This window comes from Dermacentor albipictus, chromosome 9, assembly GCF_038994185.2.
Source record: "Dermacentor albipictus isolate Rhodes 1998 colony chromosome 9, USDA_Dalb.pri_finalv2, whole genome shotgun sequence".
Lineage (NCBI taxonomy): Eukaryota > Metazoa > Arthropoda > Arachnida > Ixodida > Ixodidae > Dermacentor > Dermacentor albipictus.
The window spans coordinates 28,605,932-28,621,672 of NC_091829.1; the positions used below are offsets into that span (position 1 = coordinate 28,605,932).

The 15,741-nt window shown below is 46.4% G+C and overlaps 1 protein-coding gene across 3 annotated transcripts in view; it reads right to left on the reverse strand.

The window, feature by feature from the left end:
• LOC135917978 (tyrosine-protein phosphatase Lar-like) overlaps window positions 1-15,741 on the reverse strand; it is a 691,474-nt gene that overhangs the window by 71,052 nt on the left and 604,681 nt on the right. For 2 of the 3 annotated variants that reach the window (XM_065451631.1, XM_065451629.1), the window contains exons 8-11: window positions 5,770-6,054; window positions 4,505-4,687; window positions 2,742-2,852; window positions 1,903-2,175 (exon numbers count right to left, since the gene is read on the reverse strand). In XM_065451631.1, the coding sequence (XP_065307703.1) occupies window positions 1,903-2,175; window positions 2,742-2,852; window positions 4,505-4,687; window positions 5,770-6,054 (852 nt within the window). Of the gene's footprint in view, window positions 1-1,902; window positions 2,176-2,741; window positions 2,853-4,504; window positions 4,688-5,769; window positions 6,055-10,916; window positions 11,313-15,741 lie in introns of those variants that run through there. The other variant, XM_065451630.1, reaches the window with a different exon arrangement.

Below are 15,741 nucleotides of genomic sequence, written 5' to 3' on the forward strand. Positions count from 1 at the left end.
GAACTTGCCAATGGCCGGTGCACCGAGCAGGGCAACGCGGCTGGTCTCGGAGAGGGAGCATAGCCACCGTGCCTAATGCGCGGCTGATGACCCATTTCACACCCGCTTCCCTTCACCTACAGCCTCTGCTGGCCAAGTGGCAGTGGCCACTGGGTCTCCTCTCGAAACCCACGTCCTTTCACCTCAACATCTCCGCCGCCAGTTATGTAGCGTACATGGTGCGCTCGGCACGAAATCTGTCAAGCGCAAGCCAGGACGAGTCACGCGCTTGACGAGGCTATGTCAGCTATTTCTTGGCAGCTCAGTGGCGTATGCTAGTTTTTCTTTTTAAAACCTTTTTTTATTGCTACGCCATGCTTTCGCGCAGGGTGACCCTATGCATCTTCAAGGTATAAAAAAGATTTAAGTACTTTCATTTAGCGATTTAGTGGCCCCGCAGGGGTCGAACTAGCAGGAGTTGACTTATATGAAATATTTGTTCCAAAGCAAGTGCCGCAGATTAAATACAGCTGCCCTGAAAAACATGTGAAATGCAACTTCTGTGAACGCACTACTTGAGTAGCTTCCGAAGCGTTGCATGCCAGGTATGATACAGAGCACAAAGTCCCTTTAACTCTTTCCTTACCACTAGAAATGTGCTCATTCTCAGTTTCTTTATATTTCGACGCTTCATTTCAAGACGTAGTAGTTGCAACGTATACTGTGCTACATGAAATTATGGCCTGATCACTGGTGTATTGAATACACGTAAAGCAGTAGTAATTGCTCAAACAGTTCTTGAGAGTTGATGTGTGAAACTGCAAAGAAGCAACTCCAGGAACATGAAAGAAAGCAAAAATCTACTATTTTAAGTTTAAATACAAATAGTGAAAAAAAATGCACAAAAAAAAAAATGAAATGCACAAAATATGTGCCTGGCTCCCAGTTTACAACTTTTACTAACCATAGTGATGTCCACGACATGCGGGAAAGCAGTAGCCTCACAAATGGGAAATAGGGTAAGTTCCTATTGTGCAGCGAGCATTTGTTTTTACTCATTGCAGCAGGCACCTGGTTCACTTTTTACTGCATTCTTTATGTGCATGGAGGAATTGCCGTTAGATGATGGGACATGCATAATCCTCCTCATACTTGATTACTGCGTTCAATCAGTTTTCCTGTGCAAGCAAGCTAGTCTACTCCATGTTGAACTGGCGTTGGAGCCCCCATGTGCTTAGTTCAGTTTCTGTAAAGTAGTCTACAGTAATGTGGAGTATTGCACAATATCGCAGAATAATGAATAAGGGCACTTGCCCATGCGGTGATTAAAATGTAAAGAATTAGAATGCTAGTCAAGTTTCAGTCGAAAGTTGGTCGAAAATCTACTGCACATTCTTGTGTGTGAAAAGTCCACACAATGGGAAGGATTGTTTGTAATATGTAATTTGTGCATATGCTGTTGAAACGCTGATGGATAAAAACAATCCCCAAGGGGTACAATAATATTGCACTCGACATTAGTCGAATGCAATTATCAAAATAGCACACGTTAATGAGCACCTACTGTTGTTTGAGAGAGAGTTAAAACATCCTAGACGGCAGATCGGAAATTTAGACAGTCCGACAGTATCATTTGTGTCTTCACTAATGCTGCCATTAAAAAAAATTATGTGGCTGAGTCAACCACAGCAAAAATTTTGCATCGTTCGATTTCGGAAGTGCTACTGACACAGGAGGCTAGTTCCAGCGATGCCTCCAGCTGATATTTCATTTTTCCAGGCTCCCCAATCTGCCAAATATGGTCAGACCTGACCAATAGTTCAATCGTCATTTCAGACAATGCATGGTGTTGCTTGTAGAAAAATTCTCGATCAACCTGATCGATTTACATAGGACTGGTAACCAAAGAGTTAACGGCCTCACCTTGGACGAGCACTTGCGAGACATGTTCAATGCTGCCAAGCGTGGAGCCAGCCACACAGGTGTAATTGGCCGACTCGCGAATGTTTTCCAGCACCAGGACGTTGCGGCCCACGGGGACCTCACTGTCGGAGGTCAGGTCAACGGACCCCTTGCGCCAACGCACAAACGGCATGGGGGATCCCACGGCCACGCACGTCAGGTTCAGCGTGGCGCCCGGTGACACTTCGTAAGTCGACTCTGGTGGGATCGAGAAGTACGGTGGAACTCGCCGAACTGCAGGGAAGCGAAAGCATGCGCAAAGTGAACTCCTCTTACAACTCCTTCCTGATCATTCCTTGTGTACAGGGTTCACGAAGTCTAATTCGACAGGGAAACATTAAGCAGGCATATATGTGTGCAGGCATAGAGGCCCTCCTCACGGAGAAACTGCAGTTGTGGCTTAACGAACTCGGCACATGTGAGACAACGCATATCTGCTTGATCTGTTCATAACTTGGCCGCTCTTGGAATCCTCTCTCGAGTAGCCCTTGCTCCTAAGGCAAGAGCCACAACAGGTGGTGAACGTTTGCTGCAGATCAAGGGTAGCACACTTTGGGCACCTCATAGGGTCTCCAGGCGTTGGACCACAGGCCCAGGTCACTGAAGGTGTTAGGGCCACCCCAGCCTGTGTAGGAAGTCTCCAGACAGAGAGAGACCCCCCCCCATGAGAAAGATTATGGGGCAGGGAGCAGACAAACGGAGAGGTTAAGGAATGTGCGTCCCAATGGAGAAGGAAATTTTAGGCTAAAAGGGTAGAGTGGGGATTGGAAGAGCGGCCATTGGGGAACAAGTCTACTTACCACGAACGAAGAGGGTTGCCATGGGCGAGATGGCAGTGCCAACGCTGTTCTCTGCAATGCATTCGTAGTTGCCCTGATCTTCCTCCTGGGCATCAAAAATCTGTAGGGAACCTGCAAAGCAAGCATTACAAGCGGCAAAGTGAGAATAAGCTTTTCGTCATACTAATAGTGCAGACAGTAGACTATGCACACACAAGGAAACAAAACAGACTGGACAATCGTTGAGCGTCAATTGTGTTTTACTATTGCTACAAATATGCATGGAGGCATGAGTATCTAAATAGACAAGATGTGGACATTCTAGACAAATCCCTATGAAAAAGGAGTACCAATGCAAGCACATGAAGCATTTGTCCCAAGTACTATGACTCTCTTTGTGTGCCGCTGACGTCAATGTCACTAACGCAACACTTAAGCTATAGCAACCAAATAGCTTCTGTTTCCAGATTTCTCCCTTGATAGCTGTGAGAATAACAGCCCATTCCGCTGGTACACATAGTACATTTCCATCTCTTCACATTGAAGCAATGCCACAATAAAACACCACTTTTCATGACTGCCACAGCATGAAAGAAGATTAAATAAAAAGGAGCGAAATCTTTGAATGAACAGTAATTAAAGTTAAACAAACCATGTGTTAGAACAGCACCCTTTTCCAGCCAGACCTGCCATATCAAGCACTTTTTGAACAGCTGACAGGCAATGAAGCATTGAATCAAAGTTTCACTTCCTTGCTCACTGGTGACGCATCAGTCAATTCAGTAAAGTTGAAGGCAGGCTTCCGGAACTGCTGTGACTGAATAAGTCGGAACAAAATGACAAACCGTTTTGTTTTGTAGCGGCAACCCTTACTGCCGTCCTTCCCGTAACCCTAGAAAGTAGCGAGGAGACCATGAAAATTTTATGGTGTTCCCCATCCCAGGCGTGGTGGTGCCCAGTGAACCACAGCACTGTAGCCTGTAGCTCACAAGGACGGATGTCTCTCAACTACAGTTGGGGACAACCCAAGAATGCCACCGTCTATCTCAAATAAAATTTGTCTAGATGAGTCAGCCAATTATGTTTGTGCTCATTTCCGTAACGTTAAAGGAGAGTCCAACTTTGGCAAGGTTCTGAATAGTATTGCAAAAGTTCATTGCCTGAGACATCTGAGACGTTTTGAGACTTCGCCAATGTGTACTAAATACGAGCATGTTATTTGCACTTAGTACTTGCATGAATTCTCGCGTCACTCGTGGCCTGGCAGAGAGGAGACAGTGGGTTGCATAGGCAGCTCGAGTTACTTATGTGATGCCAGTCAAATTCTTCAATCGTCACTTACAGCGCATACATAGACGAGGGACAAAAAAGGACGACAAAGACAAGCGCTTCCCTTCGTCGTCCTTTTTTGTCCTTCGTCTATGTATGCGCTGTAAGTGATGACTGATACCATAAAATACCAACTAGCCCGTACCCAAACCTTGCTGCGAATTCTTCAGATGCTTAATGCGGCGTTTGGGACACTGTATGCGTCGAAAAAAGCGCCCCAGAAATTCTGCAGCACTAGTCAGAATTTTGCTTAAACTTCTTTCAACATCGCTGCCTCTTAGAGAGTATGTTTCACAACATGGATGCTCAGATGGCAAGTGCAGTGTGGTTTTGTGGGCAGAACTTATACAGAATTCTTAGGTCGTCGTTGAGTGTAGTACGAGTATAGTAAGAATTATGAGGTTTCACTGCCAGAGTGTGGATTGCTGATCTACCAAGACACAGAGACAACTTGCCAGCAGCTGCGAGGGAGTAGCGTGGATTAGACATGTCAACAGGAATGTCATTTCGTAGCCAGGACAGCTTGGGTTCGGGGTCTCCCTCGGCTTTGCAGGGAAGCAGCGCGCTGCGGTTGCGCTCCACGCCTTGAAGGTTGGGCAGCAGCTTGAAGTGTGGGAAGCCTGGTGGGATCTGGTTCTCTGGTGAAGTGAAGAAAAAAGGAAAAACAAACGGTGAGCCATTGCACAAAACCAAACATAACCAAACAGCTTGAAAAGCAAAGCCAGGTGAGCCTGGCAAGGGGCAAAAAAAAGCAACAATTCCTGCCAACACAAACATCTGTAAGATCCAGAATCCCAGAAGTGTGAATCCGAACATAGTGCGAAACAAAAGCAGGCAGGTTTAATGTAAAGGTTCTTTTTCTGCCCCTAACAAGATTATTAAAATTTGCGGCAAGATTGATAGGAAGTTGGCACAGGCTGCCTCCCTTCATGCTGGGAAAGGCTGAACTCTTAAGCACATGACTCCGCCTGTGCAGTGTAGATTGAGAGTTGTTTACGAGCTCCAATTTTCCTGCGGTCATGTCTATATCGGCCAAAGAGGTTGATGCCTGAACATCCGATTGTCAGAGCACAGGCGCTCGCTACCGGGTAATGCCTACTCACATGCTGTGTGGCATTACTCTGAGCATGGGGGCACTCCAATCCATGAAGACACCACAATACCTTCCACGCATAACATTCAGACTACGAGGAAGATTATTGAGGCCTACCATATCAGGAAAAAGAAGGATTGCATTGTGTAAGCATGCCATCATTACATTTGTATGACAGTGAATCTGAATTTTTTTCCACCTCATAGCGTGGCATTAGATTACAGGGTTTTGTGTTTTTTTGCCTGTGCACTGATAATGGCGTCATCGATGGGAGAGCACGTGGGTATGGGTTGTAGTACATAAGCTTTGTATGCCTTCTAATAAAGTTAGTTGCGAGTTCAGCGTTGTCCTGTGTGTTTCCTGCCTTTTGTCTTTGTCGTTTTGCGCTTCCCCTTGAAGATGTCATGGCAAGCTGGTGCGGGAATTTCAAGGCGTTGTTGCCACACACTTTTCATTTTTGGTCTCTTTTCTTGCTTACCAAGCCTCTCATTGTGGCAGGAACTGGTATTGTAGAACGCATTACAGGTATTGTAAAAAGTGATTCACTAATACTGCTGAAACCACTCTTCCCTGTAGTGTCCTTTAGAAAGAAATCTGTCAAAAGCGTGCAGCATGACCGACCCTCACCTTCAAGCACGGTGAGCGTGAACTGAGCCCTAACAGGCTCGCCAACACCATTTTCAGCGAGGCACTCGTAGGTGGCATTGTCCTTTCCGGCGCGGACAGGGTCGATGCGAAGCACCGACCCGCCCGTCATCTCGGTCACTGTGTAGCGGTTGGTGGAGACGCGTTTGCCGTTTTTGCGCCATTCGATCTGTGGACGGGGGTTGCCAACAGCCGTGCAGACAAACACCGCCACCCGTCCAGTCACCACCGTCTGATCCCGAGGAAAGATAACGATGCTTGGCGGGTCTGTAAAGGAATTTGATAAGCATTCATGAATCGTCGGAAGGTTACGCGCATAAAGCGTGTACACAAGAGAAAAGAAATTGACTTTCAGGAAATGTGAGTTTGGGATGTTTGTACGAATGGCTGGCCTAACAATGCGAGTAAGACTAAAACAGAAATGAGAGAATGACTGAAAAAGCACCGACACTGAACATCAACTGTTATGATAAAGTCAATGCTTGTCGGGTCATCTGCTTGTCTCTGTTTCCATCATACTTTTGCTCCTGGGCAAGCGAAACATACTACACAAATGCCAAATGTCAACTAAGAGATCACATAGCAGCGGAAAAAAAAGGAAGACACAAAAACTAGTCATGAATTCTTACGGGAAGGCAGCTGAAACGTCAATCAGGGGCAAGCATGTGCGCTTTTGACAGATGTCAGTTCCGACATGAAAATTCCTTAGTGTGTGCGTGCGTACAGGATAATTGAAAGCTGGCTTATGTGCATGTTACTGCAATTTCTTTAATGCCGAATCTCTCACCCCACATGTGTTTACCAACTTGCTCAGCCTTCTGTCCTCTAAACCTTCCGAAGCTGCACTGCGGGCTATAAGGAAAACTGTAATGTAAAATTTCCAATTGATTTTGATCACATGATGTTCTTGAATGTGCCGCTACATCTTATTATACAGGAGTGCTTTCTGCATTCTGTCCCCATTGGAATGAGGCTGCCGCTGCCAGGAATCGATGCCATGATGTTTTGCTCTGCAGAAGGATGCCATGCACCATCCCTAGGATAGCAGTTAAAAGGTTGGAACTCGGTTTACTGTGTCCATATATCTGTCCGTCCAGTGTAAGCCTGAGATGCTCTTCGTAAATTCCATATTCAGTTTGTCAAGAGTTACTGTTACGTACCAAGAGGAAGAAAGTATTGTGGGCCATTTAAACGTACGAGGACAAAGTGGTTCATACGACCACATGGTGCAGGGTCTCCATATGTTAAAGGGGCCCTGAAGCACTTTTCCAACTATGACATGTGTGACATCAATAATGAAGTATGTCGCCTCGCGAATCTCCTACTGCAAAGATTTTTCGAGTCCTTAAAACACAAGTGAAGTTGGACATAGTTATCCATCTAAACAGGGGTTTTCACAATCCTTTCATTTCCTCCAGCACGCTGGAAGCTACGCAGGGGAGCCGGCAAGGGGGTGCATGGGAGCAATGCCCCACTGACCCTGCTCAAAGGTTGAACACGAGACGGCACCTGTGGAGCCAAGCTTTTCGTACCGGAGGCCACTCCCAGCAGACGCAACAACGTGCAACTGTCGTGTTTAGACTGGCAGTGCAAACATGAAATGGAATCTCTGTCTTTTTGAGCTTGCAGACATATATATTTTGTACTGATTTAACTCAAACGAGCTGTAATTGTATTACCGAGAAGGCACTCGCGATCACGAAGTCAGCTAATAGCTGTTGTAAATATAGCTGCTTGAGATGACACCCCGTGATGACATCAGTGAGGCCAAAGCAAGCAATAGTTCACTGCTTTTGACACAAGATTGCAAATTCTCTTCTGCATGCAATGCCACAATATTTCGCTCACACGTTCACAGGAGCCTTGTTAAATGATAGGAAACATTTTTTTGCTATGTTCAAGAAGTGTTTCAGGGTCCCTTTAACATAATGTAAAAGCCAGTGATGTTATTAACAATATTCATGGCAGTCCCCCATATTAACAGATAAGTGGAACCAGCTAACACAAAACCAAGATTACTTTCCTCCAAATGACTTTCACAGGTAAGAAAAGCTGAAAAGCCTCTCTTCAGAACTTGCAGATGAGTCAAATGAAGTCATAGCGCACATTCTCTTGTCTTTCTTGTCCGTGTCAATCCAGTGCTATGGCTTCAATTGATGCAACGAACCAACTAGCCCAAAAATCTCCGCTCCTGGATTGCAGATGAGGCTGACAGCAAATAAAGATTTTTAGGTTTCTGCGTCTAATATTCGCTTTCATCACAACTCTCCTAACCCTTCAATGTAGTCTGCTTTGGAGGTTTCCTTCCAGCCATTTTTACACGAAAGCAGCTCTAGTCGTATTGTTGCAATTTCTGCACAAAGTGACTTAACTGCAGTTTCGAGCATGCTCCTGCCAAATTGTAACACATGGGTGTTATGCTACATTTTGTGAATTGGCAATACATTCTCCTGTGCAACTAAAAACCACGTAAAATGAGAAACACCAATACATTTTTTTTTTCTGACCAGTGGTGCTTTCACTGCATGTACTTCAATCAGAAACCAAATGAACTTTGGCGGGTTTTCCAGAAACTTCCAACCTTATTCTGCTGATTGCATAAGGTTGAAACATAATGCCTTCGTCTTTGTTGTTTACGCTGATTGTATTGATGGATTCCTTATGAGAAACATTCCACAAGATATCACTAGTGCAATAAACTGCACAATATAACAAACCTTGAATGCAAGATGATCTCATGGAATGTTTAGAAATAAAAAGGAAGACATTTTTATACCATTGCAAATTTTAATGTTGCATTTTGTGCACTTCGACACAGTGTTCAGGATATCAATATATTTCTGCTAGGCAGTTCAATGTCCTTGTAATGTGAGAAAAATAAAGGACAAACAGCTGTTGCCAGCTAAGCTATATTGTGGTCATTACAACCAGAAGGAGACTTTCAGAAGCCCTGCGTTAGATATCACACAATGCAAAACATATGACTGAAGGCTTGGCATATTGATTCAATATGAATGACAGAAAGAAAGACAGAGAAGAGAACAGTCTGTTTAGAATTACTGCAAGAATTGATTTCAAAAGTTGTAAGGAAAGAAAGACAGCAAAGAAAACTTTGTCTTTTGAGTCTGCATGCAACATCATTCCCACATCCTGTATCCACCCGGCATGGAGGCCTTCTAAAGCCAAATATGCAGCAAGTAGACACCTACGTTTTCCGCAATACAGCCACGCACTGGCAAGCATGACTGAGGGTGAGCCGCATAGTTGAGTACTCAACCCGTGACCAGTCAAGCGTGAGTGAGGTTTTCAAAAAACCAGCAGTAAACAACACCTGCCGACTGCCAAGGTATCTGCCAAAGCGGGTTCAGCCGTTGTGGAGTTATATTTAGTACAACACGCGCAGTGCCAGAACCAGCTCGAAGGCCTTCGGATAAATTTTGTAAATACCCACAGCAGCGCAGAATGACCCAGCACAACAGGCATGCATAACTAAAAGTAATCTTATGTTTTCAGCACACACTCCTGTTGCTTAAGAAGTACATTGAGCGATTGTGCAGGTACATGTGCAAGCCCTCTAAGTGATACAAGGCAAATAGAAAAGTATGCCTAAAATCGCTGAAAGGAGCACAAAAACAGTTTGAATTTACGAACCACGCAATCCATCAGTTTCTTAAACACTTGCTAAATACATATAATGAACCACCCTGTGCAGCTAATACAGCATCATTACCCTGTAGCAAACAGGTGAATGCAGTATTCGCTTGTTTTTAGCTCCCTTTGAGCGTTCGAGGCAACGTACGCGCATGTGCTGATGACCTTAATGCGTAAAACGTGCAAGCGCTGTACGTACACGCAACACAAGATGACAAATAATGCGGAACTCATGAAAGATGAGCAACAGAAGAACAATGCCGGCCATTGTTTTAGGTAGTTGTGATCATTAACGCGCACGGCGATGAGGGGTAGTGAAAGTGACAACACGTTCATAATTTAGGGGGTGTAATGGCAGCACAGTCTGATGCGCGGAACTTCGTAATTTTTTGCCAGAGTGAAGCGTTTCAACATTGCGACAAACGGCTTTAAGTTAGCACCACAGGAAACGTAAATGCAGCGTTAAGAAATACAGATAAGTGTACTAAAAACAGAGAGGGATGTAACGGTTCTGATGAACGATGATAGCAGCGTAGCAGCGGGTCAGGTTGTTTCTGGTAGACTGGCGTCCTCCACGGGATATTTGTTTACGTCGGCCACTTTCAGCGCAACGTAGGTCATGGAACGCATTTCCGTGGGTTATCTTATCGTTCCCGCTGCTGAAAACACTCCTTTGTAGGCACCGATAAGAAGCCTGTGCTCGGACATCGAACAGTTTGTCCACATCTGTTCGGCGCAACCGGCGCGACTCCCAGATACGGCCCAGATAACAGTACCGTGCAGTGTGCCACAGACTACGCGCGGCAAAACCGCAGACCGTTAATACAAACATCTGCAGATAATTTGTTTTACTTATCAGGAGGCAAACAGTTACAAGAAAACTTGTAGTGGACGGCGAACAGGAGTAAGCGATTGGCTTGGTGGCAACTTGCGGTGCGAAAAGATACGTTCCCCAAAAAAGAAAGAAAAAAATAAACGAATTTCCACGCGAATTAACTACCGACTGCAAGAAGCCAGTTTCAGGTAAGGCTTCTGCTTTCTTAATTACCGACGAAAAACCACGTCTGGACCGGCGCTAACACAGAAAGCGCCTGTATAAGCTGTAGCCGTCATCGGCAAGTGTCAACCGCACGCAGCTCATGAAAGGTGCTCCGTGAAAGCGCTCGGGGGATTTACGGGCGCGACATTATTGCACCGTAATAAAGCAACGAGCATGTATTTATATGTGCGTGCATGCGGTCGCGGGAACAATCGGGGACAAACAGAGCGCAACGATGGCTCCAACACCAGAACCGTTCTCTTCTTTTTCTTTCTTTCTCGTGTGCGCGTGCGGTGTTGCTTCCAATGGCAGCGGCCGCGGCGATGAAGGATGTCCCCAGCGCCGCACGGACGACAACGTCTCAAAGGAAATCGAAACCGCGAACAGACGCGTGACACAGCGCACGGCGTCCGGAAGGGCCATTCGAGGCCGAACTGACCTTCGGTGGGCAGGACCGCGGACGCTACTTGCAGCCAGACGAGCGCTTGGAGGAGATGCCAGAGCATAGCGGACCCCTCATCCGAATAAACGTCCACATCAAGAGTCCACCGCGGCAGTAGTACTACTACGACCCTCCACGCCGACACACCGCATTTCTGGCAAGCGCTATCCTGCGTGCACTCCTAAAATTTCACATCGCTGGCTCGTGGAGGTTGTACGAGGAGGTGAAAAGAAAAAGATGGTTCGTTCACGTCGGCACTTTGATAAGGCATACGCCTAACGCTAGCCGCGCCAGTGCTGGAGGTGCTGGTGGTGGAGGGGGTGCCGTTTCAGGGCACTTTTTCTTGTGTGGATATTTTGTCCCCACCTCACCTCCTCCAAGCCAGCGAGCGAACAACCCAGGCGGGGGGGGGGGGGGGGCGGGGAGAGACGCCGAACCCCCGCCAACGCCAATTGGCGGAAGGTTACGCGAAACCAAGCCGACTAACTGCGGTTACACGGAGGCAATTTTTTCCTTTTCAACGGCAGTTAGTGCGAATCGTTTAGGAAGCAATAATGAAGGAGAGAGGTACGGTTAGACGAACTTTACGACCTCTTAGAATGACTACTGAGATTGCACTCTTTTGCCGCTCGCCGGAATCAATAAACAGCCGGCGAGCACCCTTCTGCACAGGGTGGCCATTCGCAGAGACGGCGTTTTTCTCTCGCGGTTGCCAGACGAAAAGAGCAAAGGACCTGACACTGTCCAGAAACGCCCGCTGAAAAGCAATCAATAACGCTGTCACGCCCGAGTCTAAGGGCGTGTGTGCTGTACCCTTCGGGGCCGGGACGGCGTGTAGCGGTGCATATTTGATGACGGCCGCTTCAGTGCTCCGTAATTGCGCCTCCGAGCTCTTTTCTGGAAGCGCCCGAGCTCACGGCTCGTTTAAGTGACCATCAACGCGCCGTCGGTCGAGTGCTTTCGCATTTGTTCGGGTATGGCTTTTAAAAATATATGGGGGTCACGGCGAAAGGAGGCGCATAATGCAGGAATAACAGAACGTGCTAGCGACACTTTTTTTTGTTACGAGCTGAATGCAAATTGTGGCCTGTGATCATGCATATAAACTACTTTAGAGGAGGGTGTGCATGCATATGGACTTCTCTCCAAGATCTCGGGGGGCGTGCAAAAAATGCTGAGCTCAACATATATGCTTTATTTTCGTGGCAGATATTTCCATAAAGTTTCATATTGCAAACACTCGTACCGCAACGGCGTCCACCCGTAGAGAGTAGAACATACATGTGTATGTATGTACACATATGTTACACAAGGTCTGTCATTATAATCACAAGGCGAATAAGATATAAGGGTTACGAGAACGGTTTTCAAGCTTGACCCAGGCGTCCTAGCGACATCAACGTTAAGCTGTGACTGGGCTAACAATTTAAGACGTTAATCCCCCCCCCCTCCCCTATATCGCTGTGATTTGCACTTGAACTACGTTCATTTGAAATATTTACCGCACATTAAAGTTCTTTTTCAAAAATTTCCAACTCGGGTGACCACGCTTGTGGTTAACAAAGCAGGACGTCATGTTTCCAAATCGAGCCACATCCTCCTGCTTATCTTTTTGGCAGGCGTCTTTGCCGCATACTAACTCGACAATGCAGTGAAGCCAAGCTTAAAGGTAAGATTACGCACGCGCGCGCGAGGGAAACTTTACTGAGAGAATAATCAGAGCTTTTGTGGGTGGCCACCGAAGAAGACATCACTATTGGTCGGTACCCCTAGTCCAGGGCTTCGCTGGCTCTCGCCATCTTTTCCGCTCTCTGGATCAGCTTGAGCCGAGCTGGACAGCAGTGCCTCCCATTGCTCCATCGTGGTACTCCTGTCGTGGTGTTTTATGTTGTGTAGCGCGTGCATTCCCACGTAATGTGGTATAAGGTTGGCGTGGCCCCACACCACGGGCATTCGTCCCTTTAGGCTGTGGAGTGTATGCGGTGTAATATGTACGTGTAAGCTTCGTGTAGGCGCCTGTCTCGAGCCTACGCCACGAATCGGCATGCTCCGTCCTTAGTCTTAGTCTTAGTCCTTAGTGGTGGATAATACGGTAAAAACAACGAAGCGTGCCGTAACCCAAAAAGTTCAGTACCCTTCCACTCTGCGAAGTAAGGTTGACCAGCGAAGTATGTGGGCCCCTTAATGGCGAACTGCACCTCCACCGCGGGTCGGCCCGTCACTGCACTATCTCCGGGATCGGCACACGCATGAAAAATAGTTGGCCTATGTCCACAGAGATTAGATCCGCCAGAACCTAGCCATAAACAGCTTCACTGTAAAATAACTACGAACAAGACGGCAGCTTTCAAAAATTACATTCAGACGCACGACGTTTGATTATATAGTTTCGTTAGGATATCGGATCGACATCCAGTCATTGCAAGATTCTAGAAAAGCATATACATGCCACCTACGTTAACGTGTCTCGTCGCTAAGCCCTTATTTGCGACTTCGCCTGCCACCCTCAAGGCACACTCTCCTGTTTCGAAACCAACTTTGACTGGTTTCGGCTGGAAAGTCGCTTTCACACATGCATCTTCATTCCTAATCGGAATGACCACATCTTACTCGACCGCGGAGATAAAACGAGGAAACTTGAGACCGCATCCTTTGCCACTGTTCTCGATTCCACCGACGGTTAGCGACTATCTATGTCTGCTGGTGAACAGGCCGAGAGTGGCCTGCTTTATCGCACCACCAGGGCGCCTATCTCAACGCATCGGCCGGGCATGCCATTCAAGTTGCCCCATGACGGGTCCGTGCTTTTTGCGCTCTCCAAGTGCGCCTTTGCTCCACTATTACTCCGCTTACTTTATGCCGGTGTTACTTGTCCGTCAGTCTTTTTTTTTTCCAGAATGTAACAATTTCCTGCAATACTGAAATTTTGTGGTTAACATTGTTCGTTATTTCCGTGTATATTGCTTAGTCATAAGTCATAACTCCTGGAAAGCCGCTTAATTAAAGGCAGTGTAACGAGAAATAATTTGACACTTCAGACTGGTAAATCGTTCTTTCAAGCCTCCATATTCATTTATTTTGGGGTCACAGGAATTACCGGAAGATCAAAGACAAATCCTTTGTTTTTCTTTTAAATTTCGCGTCGACAACTCAGCACTGGTACGTCAGTGTAAAGTCAAAAAAGATTTCAAAGCTTAATTTGTCGTATATGGGTCAACGTGACTCTGTAAAAGCTTGAAACTTGCTATATTCAGTCTTTGGTTATCTTAAAATACGATTCAGCCCATCTTTACCGATAGCAAAATTAACTAGGTCCGAGAAGATGACGTCAAGGTCCGCTACGTCACGGTGGGCTTGTGCGGGAACGTGAAGGCGGCCTGGCTACTCGTATTTCGTTCTTTTTTAGTATTTTTTCCGTTTTCTTTTGTGGCTTACAAAGTCTCCTCTCACAGCAAGAATCACTTTCTTTTTTTCCTTTTTGGTATTACAAGAGGGATCGTTTATTAATACAGTTCAGGTTATCTTTTACTATGTGCAGTAACGCGAGATAGATTTCAGAACACGCGCTTAGAAGAAAGAGCAAGTCATCAGCGATTTATCATCATTGATCTTCCATTTAATGTTCACTACAAGCATGAATATCCCTCCCTCCCAGCAATTTCGAAACATGCGGAACATCGCGGCACACAACTGGTGTAGCAATAAAAGTTGAGAAGACGATAACCATGACGTCGTTGCACACTGGTGGGGGTATCCCAAGACAGCCTCACTGCGTATATGCGTATCCCTCGCACATGTTGAAGTATATGTGAAGCAAAACTTTCGGGAAGCCGTCAGTTAAACGCTATTAAAACTAAATGCAACGCGTACAATTGCCTCTGTTGTCACCCTCAGCAACGTAGCGTAATTTCGCACACGTGTTTGCGCTTACACGCATGTTCGCAACGTTTATTAGGGAGCTTTAGTTTAGGGGACGCGAGCGGCTTGCGCACGCAAGAACTAGGGGCGACAGCACTGCGCATGCGCAGAACCGTCTGCGCGTGCGCAGTACCGTCGCCCCTTGTTCTTGCGTGCGCAAGCCGCTTGCGTCCCCTAAACTAAAGTTCTCTATTATCGCCGCACAATATTTTACGTTTATGCGTTACTGCCCCGTTCGCAAGCTCTGCCAAAAATGCGCATCAACAGTTCGTGGGAATGCACACCGCGAGACGTCGACGCAGTGACGTCACGGGGATGAAAGGTGCTGTTTGTCGATGGAGGAACGGTGAGGAGAAGTATGTGCATAGGCAAAAGCACGCACGAGACCAAAGGTAGTGGCAATGTTTAGTATATCATTCCTCCGTTTCATTCCTGCGTCTGTAGCCTAATGATAACTGGCACGCGTCCACGTGTTCTTTTTTCTTTTTCGCATTCTCGTAGTATGCCTACAGTCAGTGTTTAACGTTCGCAGGGTGCTTTGGAGCCGCTGATTGACTTAATTTTATGAAAAAAGGAAAGAAAGAAAATAAACGCAGCATGTCTGATTACGATTGTGCAATTACGGTTGTGCAAGTGGACCAATTATGAAGACTTGCTAAAGGAAATGCACATGATGTGTGGTGTTTTGTGGGGCAAGGGCCAGTGAGTGAGCGAGTGAGTGAGTGAATGAGTGAGTGAGTGAGTGAGTGAGTGAGTGAGTGAGTGAGTGAGTGAGTGAGTGAGTGAGTGAGTGAGTGAGTGAGCAAATAAATTTTATTGGGTATAGCAAAACGCGATAAAACGCGCACCCGGCTAATCCTACGACGGGCTAAAAGATCTAGTCTGCCGGCCCGACCGCGGGCGC